This window comes from Sorex araneus, chromosome 4 (assembly GCF_027595985.1).
Source record: "Sorex araneus isolate mSorAra2 chromosome 4, mSorAra2.pri, whole genome shotgun sequence".
NCBI lineage: Eukaryota > Metazoa > Chordata > Mammalia > Eulipotyphla > Soricidae > Sorex > Sorex araneus.
In genome coordinates, this window is record NC_073305.1 from 36,037,847 (window position 1) to 36,050,990 (window position 13,144).

General features: G+C 50.9%; 1 protein-coding gene across 1 annotated transcript in view; it reads left to right on the forward strand.

Moving 5' to 3' along the window:
- ITGA9 (integrin subunit alpha 9) overlaps positions 1-13,144 on the forward strand; it is a 327,700-nt gene that overhangs the window by 44,396 nt on the left and 270,160 nt on the right. The window contains exons 5-6 of the mRNA XM_055137107.1: positions 4,346-4,413; positions 10,346-10,475. Coding sequence (XP_054993082.1) covers positions 4,346-4,413; positions 10,346-10,475 — 198 coding nt within the window. The remainder of the gene's footprint in view (positions 1-4,345; positions 4,414-10,345; positions 10,476-13,144) is intronic.

Sequence of the window (13,144 nt, forward strand, 5' to 3'; positions counted from 1 at the left end):
TGCTTGACACTGTGGGGACTGTGTATGTCAGGGATAACTTGGAGGTGCTCTGGGGGGCTGGGCTCAGCCTTTCCCTGAAGGCCACTGGAAAAGGAGCAGCTTGGCATAAGGAGCGAGACTTGCACCCAGTGTGCCTAGCAATGGGCTGTGTCCCCTGGGGTGAACTCCCCGTCCCATGACTCAGAGCCACCTTCTAGATTTTTGAGGATGGTGAAGGGTCATGCCAGGAGCTGGGCAGGAACTAGAGAACTGTATCTGAGTACTCCCCATCTCTGGAGGAATGGAATTGCCCCAGGTACATCCTGCCAGTCTTTGATTGGATATGTCCAGGAAAGCCCTCCCTGATCCGCTCACAACCACCCCCTCCTCAGGCCTCTGGGGTGAGTGGTGGCACAGGGGCCAAGGACCCAGGACTCTTGGTCTCTAGCAGGACTGGAGTGGAGGTGGGGAGCCTAGGTTGGGAGAGAGAAGATAAGAGGAGGAATGTGTCTGTGAAGGAGCAACATGTGGGCATGCATGTCCTAGACCAAAACTGGCACAGGTGTGTACACCTGTCCCAGTGCCATTGTTGGTGTGTGCATGCACACCTGCTACAGTAATCACTGTTGGCATGTGCATGCACACTTGCTCTGGATACCACTGTTGGCATATGCATGTGCACCTGCTCTGAGTACCATTGTTGGCACAAACGTGCACACCTGTCCTAGTACCAGTGTTGGTGTGTGCACATGCACCTGCCCCAGTAATCATTGTTGGCACATGTATACACACTTGCTCTGGGTACCACTCTTGGTATGTGTATGCACAGCATGCCATGGGCCATAGCTAGCACATGTTTACACACCTGCTTTGGGTTCCATTGTTTGCACACACTGTCCCTGCCCCAATACCACCGTTGGCGTATGCTCACATGCATGCCCGTCCTCATCCTCATTAGTACAGGTTGGTGCTGGCACTGGACATGTGTTGGGGCACTGAGTTGAATCAACTCACTTTGTGTTGAATAAACAGTATTTTGTGATGGGGACAGGGTTTACCCACAAGGCCGTCTACACAGAGATGAGAAGGAGGGACTGTGGACTGCTTTGGGGAACTTGGAATGGGAAACTCTCCAATCCCAAACCCCAGGTTGAGTCTTCCCAAGCTAGAGTTGCCACAACTGCCCCTGGAGCTTGGAGTGAAGGCTGGACTGGGCAGAAGCCTTGGGACAGGATCCTACTCTGAGGCTAACGGGGTCAGGGGTGTCTGGGAGGTCGAAGTGGGCCTGGCATTGCACCAGAAGTTCCAGGCTGCCGGTAGCAGTCAGGAGCTCCAGCTGGCATCCCCTGCTGTAGAGCGGTGGTTTCAGGGCACCCCTGACAGTCTGGGGGAAAGTTAATGAAAGTTTAACGGACCTTGGATTTTAGCCACTGTAGGTGTGACAAGGTCAGAAAGAGCATCCTGCAGAAGAGGTTCCCCTGGGGTCTCAGAAGCAGAAAAGCTGTGGCATGGAGCCCCGTTTTCTGTGCATTCCTCGCCCATAGACCTCTGGCCTCAGCTCAGGAGAGGGGCCTTGGCCTCTGAACAGTGCCCCCCTGCTGCTGGTGGAGGTCTCGGGCCTCGGGACAGGGCTGCCCCTTGCAGGCCTTAGCCTGGGTCAGTAGTGGGAGGCTCCCAGCCCCCAGGATGCTTCTGGCCACCTCAAAACCCTGGGTCCTGCTCTGGGCATGCCAGGGCACCTGCCGAGAGAGGAAGATGGACAGGTTTCCTAGCTACTATTTTTAGAGTTCCTCCCACAAAACCTTGTTTTGTTTTTGTTTTTGAGACTGCCACTTTATACCTGTACATGCCATAGTTTAAAATCATGAAAGCTTTGTAACTATCTGTCACAGTGATTGAATAAAAAAATAAAATAAAATATTTAAACATTAAAAAAATGTAGTGGGGGAGCTTGGAGCAATTAGCACAGCGGGTAGGGCATTTGCCTTGCTCACGGCCGACCCGTGTTCGAGTCCCAGCATCCCGTATGGTCACCTGAGCACTGCCAGGAGTGATTCTGAGTGCAGAGCCAGGAGTAACCCCTGAGCATCGCCGGGTGTGAGCCAAAAAGAAAAAAAATTGTTTTTAAAGTCAATGGTGCCACCCTCTGCTCCCCACCCACCAGTCTCCCTCTAGTATTTGTAAAATAAATTTTCGCCCTGTGGCTTCCAGTCCTGTTGCTGATAGGTTTTCATGCAGAACACGCTACCGCCTTTCAGCACCCCTCCTCCTCCCGGCCAGACACTTCCCTTCACCATTTGTATCCTCTTCCCTGTCCTCTCTCCAGTCCCCGCCAGCGGTGGCATGCTTCCTACAGAAGCATGTTCTTTGTTCCTATTGTCTTTGTCATGCTATAAAATTGAGGCTGAACCAGCGTATTCTGCATCAGAACGGTCTGTTTGCCAGACCTTCCAGGCTTCATGCAACTGTTGGTTCAGGTTGGGACATTAGCGCCTTCTTGCTACTGTGCTGTTTGGCAAAGGATTAATTTTTTTCATAGCACAGTAGCACAGTAGCACAGTCGTCCTGTTGTTCATCAATTTGCTCGAGAGGGCACCAGTAACGTCTCCATTGTGAGACTTGTTATTGTTTTTGGCATATCGAATAAGCCACGGGGAGCTTGCCAGGCTTTGCTGTGCGGGCGAGATACTCTTGGGAGCTTGCCGGGCTCTCTGAGAGGGTCGGAGGAATCGAACCCAGGTCAGCCATGTGCAAGGCAAACACCCTACCCGCTGTGCTGTCACTCCAGCCCAATTTTTTCTTACCACACACAATACTTTTTACAATTCTGCACAAGCTGCACTGCTTGTCGGAGTGCAAGATCTTGCAGAAAATGAGTGAGTTCCGTTTGTCCCGGGGTTGCTTGCTGGCAGGCCCTGGGCTTGTCTCTGTAAGAACAGTGCCAGCCGGGAGGAGCTGATTTCACCCTGCCGTGGAAGAGGGGCAACTCAATTGACATTCCTTTGTAACTTAGCAGCGGGTTAATGGCCACTTACTGGAAAATGTTACCAGGCTCTGTGGTGAGTGTTTTTAGAAACTGAATTACTCTGTATATTTCCCTAGGGCCCTTTCCCGCTGCTCCCGAGGAGACACTCCGGACTGTGCAGGAAGTGGCATTGTGTTGCAATCGTAGTTTCATAGTTTCCTTATTCCTTCGTGTTTATTTTGCATCTTCAAATCCAGTATACTGCCTCTAATGGTCCCAAAGACTTGCCAAGAGGACCGGGAGTTAAGTGACAGGGGGTGGCTGGGGGACTTGCTGGGCAGCCCCACCTGAAGCTCCTGAGGGCCAGCTGTGGGCCAGTGCCCGGCAGTATCTATTCTACATGTCGTCAGTTGAGTGACATCCCTCCAGCTCAGTGTCCTTGCCTGGGAAATTATTTTAAACAGCTGACCACTTCCTGGGCTTGGTGTCCATCGCTCACCTGGCAAAACCTTTGCTGGGTCATTGAGGTGAAAGGAGGCGGTGTGAGCTTCCCAGTTCGGACGAAACTAGGCTCCTGATTGTGCCATGTTACTTATAAGCTTTGTGACCTGGGGCAGTTCAGAGACCCTCTTTGAGCTTTAAGATTTTACTCAGCAACACAGGTACCCAGGGAGGAAGGAGCAAGAGTGGAGGGAACTGACAAGGAGCCCAGCACAGGCTAAACTCTCTTCTTGACAACTTAGAAAAAAAATGGCAAGAGAACACCTCCTTTGGTGGCAGGGAGTGTTGGTGCCTGGCGGGGGGGTGGAGGACAAGAGCAGGTCCACTTTCCATCTGGACCCATCTGCTCCGGGAGGCTGGAGGTGTCAGCAGTCACTGTGGGGCATTAGGCTGGTGTAGCTGGGTGGGGGTCGCCCGGTGGGCCCGCGCTTCCCTCGGCCCTGAGCCCTGGCGCCTGTTTTTGTTTGGAGAGCAGGCAGCACATGGCCGCTGCCATCTGGAGTCTGTGGGGAGGTGTCCCCGGGAATCCGCCCTGGGATGCTGCTTCCTTCCGGCGCGGCTCATGCTTTCTACCCATTCCTCCTCAGCGGGCATTCCAGCCTCGCCCAAGCAGATGAAGTAATTGCCACCAGCCTCCCCATTCATGACCCGGGCAGCTCTGCCCCTCATCCATGCATGTGCAGGATGCATCCACTGGGGCTGCTGGTGGCCTTCCTCCCTGATGGCCCTAAAGCCTGCATGCGTGGTGAATTCCCGAGTGTGCCCTCCCATGCTGCCCCCAGGCTGGATGGCTCCGTCCGTCCGCAGCATCTCCAGGGAAGTGGCTGGTGCCCCTGGCAGGCCTGCAGGCTGAGGGGTGTGCACTGACGAGGCTGTGTCTGCTTCTCCCCTCCCCTCCAGAGTACAAGAAGAAGTACGGAGAAGAACACGGCTCGTGCCAGGCGGGCATAGCAGGCTTCTTCACCGAGGTGGGTATCCGAGGGGACATTTCTCACCTGGTGGGGTGGGTGTGTTTCCTCACTGATTGATCTCGGTAGCCCCCCCCCCCGCCCAGATGGGGCTTCCAGCACCCCCTTGCATTTGAGAATGAGTGGATTGCTGTCCTCACATTCAGGGAAGGCTGCTCAGGTGGGAGGGCTCTGGGGCACTGGCCAAGACTAGGTGGGTAGGGGAGGTGGGCTCATCTGAAGGAGACCCCTGCTTAGATCATTTCCCTTGGAGTGGGCTGGGCTCTGTGACCCCACGAAGGAATGGGGTGGTGGGCTCTGTGAGACCCGGCTTGCCTTGTGAAGCTGTGTGAAGCCTGGTTTCTCTCTTCACAGTGGGGAGACGAGGTCACGCACAACTCCCGCCGTCCCCACTCCCGCATTCTGAAGGCAGTGCTGCCTCTGAGGGGAGCACCACGCGCTTTGTGGCAGTTTTTACCCTTCGTGTCAACAGCTCATTTCTCCAGCATTTTCTGACCTGCTGCCGTGCACCCATTTCTATGCCAGGCTCTGCAAGTGGCACCAATATCCATGCCCAAAAAATAAATCATTATACATCCACCCCACCTTTTTCTTTTCGTTTTTGGACCACATCTGGCAGTGTGCAGGGCTTACACCTGGCTCTGAGCTCAGTGATCATTTTCTTTTCTTTTTGGCTCACACCTGGCAATGCACAAGGTTACTTCTGGCTTTGCACTCAGGAATTCCTCCTGGTGGTGCTTGGGAAACCATATGGGATGCTGGAAATCGAACCTAGGTCTGCCATGTGCAAGGCAAACACCCTACCCACTGTACTATCGCTCCAGTCCCTCAGTGATCATTCTTGGCAATGATGAAGGTCAAACCTGGGTTGGCTCAGTGCAAGGCAAACACCCTAACTGCTGTACTATTGTTCCAGCCTCCTACTTCTAACCCCTGAAATCCTGCTGTTTGAAGTTCCTACACACACCCCACAGAGAACTGCTCTAATGACTACCACTGTCACCTCCAGGGTCACCCCCACCCTTCTAGAAAAGCCACAGCCTGGATGTGCACTGGATGATGTGCCTCACCTCTCTGCATCAGTTCTCTGTTTCTCCCAGTGATGAAATGTGCAGAGCATAAGGCTCATCATGTTTTGCTTTTCGGTTTTTGAGGCCACACCTGGTGATGCTCACTCAGGGCTTACTTCTGGCTGTACACTCAGGAATCACTCCTGGCAGTGCTCGAGGGACTATATGGAATGCCAGAGATCAAGCCAGGCTGGCTGCTTGCGAGGCTAGCTTCCTGCCTGCTGTCCTGGTGCTCCAGCCCCCTGGTTCATCATTCTAAAGCAAACATGTTGGTGGCCTGAGTGTACCCGTTGTGTGACACAGCCTTCACTGACCTTGCTTACCTCAGTTTGCCTCAGCTTACCTCAGTTTGCCTCAGCTTACCTCAGTTTGCATCTGTTCTCCATTCCCCCGTTTGGGGTCTGCACTCTGCCCCCGATGCCTTTCTAAGTCAAGTCCTACCACCTGGCTCTAGAACCTCCCTCATGTGGCAGACTCAAATGTAAATTTGATGTCAGGGAGGTCATAATTTTTCAAGGAGGACTCCAAGGGGATGCTTAGATCCCTCCTGGCCACCCCTGTAACTCTTAGAACCCAAGGTGCTGGGAATTGCTGGAACCTCGAGGTCTCCATGAATGCACCTGGCAATGCTCAGAGCATGTAGATCAGGGGGTCAGTCCAGGGTCAGCTGTGTGCATGGCATGAACTCTAACCCCCGTTTCAACTGCCCCACCCCTTTTCTCATACATAGAAAAAATGATCTCAATCCAGCTCACATTTATTTTGATATTTTTGGTGGTGCTGGGGGATCAAGCCCACAGTCTCACACATGCAAGGCAAGCTCTGTAGCCCTGAGCTCCTGCCTCCACCGCCCCACCCTCTGGCTTGCATTCACCCTCTGCCAACACTGTGTGGTAAGAATAAAGCCATATCAGTCTGGCTGACTTGCTGCTGGCCTGCTAGGTGGCATTCCTCTCCCTGTCGCTCTGAAGCACCATCCCTCACCCTCCTCTTCTATCTCAACAAGTCTCAGACTGAGGGACCTCAGTATGGCGGCCCTTTCGGTTAGGTCTAATAACGTAGGGCTTGGCCTAGTGGGCACTAGGAACAGCCCTCACCCCCCCACCCCGACACACACTTCTCAACCAGGAGTCTGCAGGGCCCTGGAAGAATTATGAAGCTGGAAGTCAGGCTGTTGGGTGCTATGGCAGGAGCTGGGAGTGAGGTGGGCTGAGGGAGGCTGGGCAGGAGGTTATGAGTTGGTCCTGCCACAGAGCAACAGGACAGGCTGGGGAGGCACCTTCTGAGCTAAGACGATGGGGGTTGGACAACAAAGCAGTGTCTGTGGGTCCTGTGGCTGCAGGGCTGCGGGACAGTCAGGTTTCTCAAGAGCTGGTGGACGAGCTGGGCCAAGGAAGACTCCCGAAGAGGTGAGGTGATGGGTCTGCTTTAGGCACATGCAAGGAAAGGTGGCAGGCGGGTCCCCGACCCCCCCCCACTTTTGGAGGATGTTTGGGTGGAGGGACAGGCGCCCAGCCTGAGCTAGACCCAGCCAGGGACCCGGCCTTGCTAGGAACTCTCTCCATGGCTGCGCCTGGCAGAGGCTGGGGGGCGCCTCCTGTAGTTGGTGGGAGAGCAGAGGCTACCTGGAGAAAGAAGAGCGCACAGCTGTGAGTGGAGATGTCGGGGAAGACGTGGAGAGGGCTAGGTGGGGGTGGGCCTAGTCTAAGGAGCTGGAAGGGGGCTGCGGAGGGGAAGGCTGGGTGACCGTGCCTTGTGGGGGTCACTAGGGGGCCAAGAAGGCATATCCGAGCCCCACCTCTCTAGATGCAGAGCTGAGAGGGCCTTGCTGCCTTTCTGTGCGCCCCTGAACTCAGACTCCCAGCAGTTGGGCTGTGGGACTCGAGGGCCCACCCCCGCCCGGCCATTGTCTCCTGCCCTCTCCAGACTGGGGCTGCCTCTGCCTTAGTTCCCAGGCATTCGGCCTCCCTGAACGGGAGGTCTTTGAACTCGCTGTCCCCCTCCTTTTTTCTGGAGCTTCATCTAGTGGAGGCTGAGCAGGAAATGTGGCTGAAGGGGTCAAGCCACTCAGCTCCCTGCCCTGCCCTGCCCTGTCCTGCCCTGCCCTGCCCTCCTGGACCGACTTTGGCTGGGAGCTGCCGCCCAGGCTGGCTGTGTTTCCCTGGCCTTCCGGACACGGCCACGGTGTCCTGAGCTGCTCTGGCGCAGGGTGCTGGCTTGGCCTGTGGGTCCATGATCCTGGGGTTATCGAAGCTATTTGACTTATGAATACCCATGGAGCTTTCCCAGGAATTGTACTTAGTTCTGGAGCTCGGGATAATGGAAGTGATAGACAGACACTTCCAAGCAGCCAGCCAGGAAGAACCTGGACCAACTGGGCTGCCCAGGAGCCCGATGGACCCCTGTGGGTCCGCAAGACCCCTGGGACTCCTGAGAGCCCCTCTGCCTTTGTATCTGCGTCAGCTCTTGGCCCTGTGCTACAGTGAGGGCCTGCACCTTTGGGGCCGGCCCATGAATAGGTGAATGAGCCTTGCCTGGACATTTCCCATCAACAGTTCCTGAATACAGAACCCCAGAGACTCGGACAGCATCTGCTTTTCACCCACAGCTGCCTTCAGGGCCCAGGACCAGAACCTTCTAACAAAGTGTTTCTTGGACAGCTTATGGCTACATCTGCCAGAAGGATCCAAGGCCACCATCTCGGCGTCTAGTGGCTCTTGTGCTTGTGGTACACCTTGCTCTTGATTAAGGATCCACCACCCCCTCTGCACCTGAGAACACATATCGTGGAACTCAGGACCCCAATGCTCTTCTCTCTCCCATGTTCTCTTTGGGGAGTGCTGACTTTTCAGACTTTTGCTCCCTGAGATTTCAGCATGACTGTACGAATGTTCATCTGAAAAAAAAATCAGTGTCTGTGATAGAACCTGGCCTCGGGGACTTTTGTGGGAATGTGCAGCTTCTGACAATAAGCAGAAAAGAAAAATAGATGAAGAAATCCCCTCTTAGGAAAGGAAAGAAGGAAGAGAGGAAGTCTTAGCCAGGGACATGTGATGGACAGGAGGGTTGCTTGCCCCCTCCCTCGCCCACCCCCGCCTCCAGAAACAGTGGCCCCCTCTGACGTCTTTGGCAGCTCCTCACAGGAACAAAGTTCTTGTTCTCTGAGATGACTTTCTTGTCAGTGTTTAATCATTCTAGAATTCCGAGAAGCACAAAGAAAATAAACTTTAGGCATGAAAAAGCACCAAAGGGAAGATTCCTGTAATTCTTTTTCTGTCGACATTGTGGACAACCCCATACATGTTTGGGGGGCTTTTCCTTCGTCCTTCCATTTGTTGCTATGAATACATAGAATACATTAAAACAATTTAACAAAGCATGATGATGAAAAGCATGTGTGTGTGTGTGTGTATGTGTGTGTGTGTGTGTGTGTGTGTATGTATGTGTGTGTGTATGTGTGTGTAAGCTCAGCAGGGCTTTGTGACAATCTCAAACTAGATATTGTTTGTTTGCTACTGGAACTTGTACAAGTCTATTGGATGTGTGTGCCACAATGTAGATACAATTGCTCTTGTTAGAAGTTCTGCTCCAGGCTAGAGGATTGGAATGTGGAGCACAAAGTCAAGACTTGGAGGATTAGCAATTAGGATGGAGATAGAGATAGATAGATAGATAGATAGATAGATAGATAGATAGATAGATAGATAGAGAGAGAGAGAGAGAGAGAGAGAGGAGAGAGAGGAGATAGAGAGATTAAGATCATAGCACCATAGTGTGCACACACACACATACACACACAAAGAAGTTCTGCTCCAACATTCATTAGCACAGGTGGATGTGTCTTCTGCTATTTGTGCTGACTTACTTAGGTTAGAGAGTCATTTTTGGAGCACTAGAATAGTTATGTCAATTATTCATTGTAGCACCCACCTATTCTCAGACATATGACAGTTATTCACCCCCTAATCTAAATGCTGAGGTTAAGTTTTGTCTTTTTTTGTGTCTGATTTTAGGCCATGCCTGGCAGAGCTCAAGGGCTACCCCTGGCTTGGTGTCTGCTTCCTGGGGTGCACACTCAGGGCCCCAAGTGGTACCAGGAATTGAACCCAGGCCTCCTGCATATTCCAACCCACTGAGCCACCTCTCCCATCTCCCCTGGCCTGGTTTTATGCATCACTCTCTTCTCTCTTGTGGCTATGTGTATGCTTCTTTTCACAGCTCTATGGCTCTCCTCTCTCTGTCTCTGTCTCTGTTTCTGTCTCTCTCTCTCTTTCTCTCTCCCTCTTCACCCCTTTCTCTCTCCTCTAGGTTGGCAGTGGATCATAATGGTCAAAAAACCAGGTTTCAGAAACATTCTGCAGTGAGAGCCCTGAGTGGGGGTCAGAGGGCTTCTTCCTGGAGCAGCATCACTGCTTGCTTCCTCTTGCTCTCCATCTGGTGGGTGGGGTTGCTGGGTGGCTGTGTCGGAGGCCGGGCTGGTTGAGCTGATGATGTTCATGCATGAACATCATTTACTGGAATTCTGTGATTTCAGATGTCATATTTCTGCCATTCCCTTACTTGATTCTGGTGTCCAGGTGAGGAGAGAGGTGTTGTCTCCTACAAGGAGGGACTTGGTGTTTTATCTGGTCCCTTTCCTCTCCCAGTCTATCTTTCTCTTTTCTCCAGTACTCCGTCTTTATCCTGATCCTGTCATTCCAGGGAGTCTGAAGAAATAATGTTTTACGTCTTCACTGAAGAAAGTGGTGGGCGAGGGAGTGTGTGTTCCCTCCTGGGTTCTTGGGTGAGACGTGGTTTTCGGCCCATGCACCACTCTCCTCTTCAGCATTGCTCCCCACTCACCTGAGCTTTCTCTCCCTCAGGAGCTGGTGGTGATGGGCGCCCCTGGGTCCTTTTACTGGGCCGGGACTGTCAAAGTGCTGAACCTAACAGACAACACCTACTTCAAACTGAATGATGAGACCATCATGAGCCGACGGTACACTTACCTGGGTGAGTAGCTCAGGGAGGTGACAGGGACAGGGGAGGTGAAAGTGAGGGCCACCATGCTTACACATGGTTGTGTGATTGGGGGATGGAATAGTTGTTTTTTACATCTATTGTTGTAATTGGTTATGTTTTTATTGAGGACCACCTAACATCAAGCCTCCCTTACACACACACACACACACACACACACACACACACACACACACAGTGGAGAGGAGAATAAAGGAGGGAACAGAAGTAAAATTCCGGGACTTCATTAAAAAGCCAATTGAATGGACTGGGAGCTAGAACATGGGTCAAAGATGATGCACAGTATTTTGTTTTTATCCACATGACCCTCAAGCATCACCAGTTATGGCCTTGGTGGTCCCTGAGCCCATTCTTGGTCCTTTTGAGCACTGCTTGGGAGCACCCTGAAAAGACAGTTGAACCTCCATAGAAGCAAATAGTTTAATTTTTTTTATCTTAGCAATTGCTCAAATTCAGATGGTTGAATACAAAACGAGCACAATAGAATCTTGGTTTGCTTGGATGAGGTCTCTGCTTTTTGGTGTGCAAAACTGGTTGCAAATAGAAATAATCAGAACCAGAAATTATTGTGATGAATGGAAACCCAGTGCTGAGGTTTAATTAAAGGCTCAGAAAATTTTCTCTTATTTTGTCGACCCTTTTCATCTTCTCCAAAGAAGATAGACATTATTTAAGTTGGCAGCTGCCAGGCAAGAATGATGCCGGTCATGATCATGCCCATTTAAGCACAGAAATAGGTTGTTTTTGCTCATGCACGTGGCAATTTTACATGGCCTTCTTCTTTAATTCCTGCTCTAAACACCATCCTTCTGGACTCAAAAGAAAGTTAATTTTAGGAGGACCTGCTGATGAGAAAACATTGCTTTTTCCTATTCATTACACATAAATTCAGGGAAATCCAAATAGAGACTGTAGGTTCTCATTGATTTCCTTTCGCCTTCTAATTGCAAATGCTTTGCCCTGATGCACAGATCATCTCATTTTTACTGTGTTGGGGAGGGTTGAGCTTAACCCAGCATTCCCAATTTTATACTCATTCCCAGCTTATCTACTGCACACTCATTCCATGCTGGATTTGGCCTGTTAATGCCTTTTGATTCCTTAAACAGTCTTTAGAGGTAGCCCTTATTATTAAGTGTTTCATAGGTAAAGAAAACTGAGGTGCAAAGATATCCTATCACTTGCCAAGGTCATATGTCTCATAAGTAGATGAGCGGAGGTTTAGATAGTTATGTCAGCTTCATCTCAAGGCCAGGGGCTCCTTAGCATTGAGGAGTTTAATCTCAAATCCTGTGGCTTGCCTGGTGTGTAGTAGAGACGCAACCTTATTTAATAGATCAGAGACTGATGAGAAGGCAACGCAGGCTCATTGTGGCTGGAGCTCTGGGCTCTAGCAGAGATCCCCTTTGACACTCAGGGTTCCTTGCTCCTCTGTTCAAACAGAGGCCTGAGGACGGGGGTTACAGCTCAGCAGCAATGTACATGCCTTGCATATATGAGACCTCAGTTCAGTCCCTGGCACTTCAAGCTAAAAAACAAAACAAACAAACAAACAAACAAAAATAATCAAAGACGGTAGGCCCTTGCGTGCTTGAAGGATTTCAGGGGTCACATGAGGTCTCATATCAGCCCTAAGTCATGGCGCGGGGGGGGGGGGGAATCCACACCTTGTGGTAAGTGAGAATGGTCACAATTCAGGGCCATCATAAAACCCAAACATTAGTGGCTGAGGGTGAAGACAAGGTTTGTGGAGTAATGGCCGCTTGGACAGGGTTTCTGATGGTTAATGGGGAGCTTTCAGCTTCCGGCATGACTTCCAGAAATCAGCAATATTCCAGCTAATCTTAGGCACCTTATTTCTAATTGTTTCTAGATTCCTTTTGCATCTAGGTTCTTCGCCCATTTGTGAGTCCGTCCATATATCTGTCATCCATCTTCCTGTTCACTTGTCCATTGTCAGCTTCCTTTTTGGTTTCTCTTAGGAAGGGGTGTGGTATAATGGTTAACAGCAGGAGGGGCTTTGGAGACACACAAGTTGGGTTTGAATCTTGCTTCATGATCTGAGGCATGTCATCTGGGTCCATCTCACTACAATTTCACATGTATGATCAAATGGAAGAAGTCTTCCTATTTTTTCCTCGGAGTTGTGAAATTGAGATGATGGCATCCAATGACTTGTATTAGAATGTTGATAACCATTTCATTCACAATAACCCAAACTGTAGACAATTAAAATGCCTGAAACTGGAAAAAAATAAAGGTATTATGGTGTATGTATACAATGAAAATTAATTAACAATGAAAGGAAACAAGTCACTACACTCAGCAACATGCACGCCACAGATGGTGTGTTAGATAAAAGTCTGGAACAGACAAGTCTGATATATAGTGGCAGAAATCAGTACAATGGCCATTGGTAGGGCGCTTCAGTTGAGAAACAGCATTAGGCACCTTCTGGGGTTATGATTCTGGCTGGTGGTGGACAGTTACATACACATGTAAATGCTGTGGCAACTGTATCTCAGGATGCAAAGGGAAAGAGTATTGAAAACAGTAGCTGTTTCAAAGAGAGCACTCTTTCCTGCCCCACTGTCCCCTGATGTTCTTTCGTGATTTATGAGCCTTTTCGGCATGAGAAGACC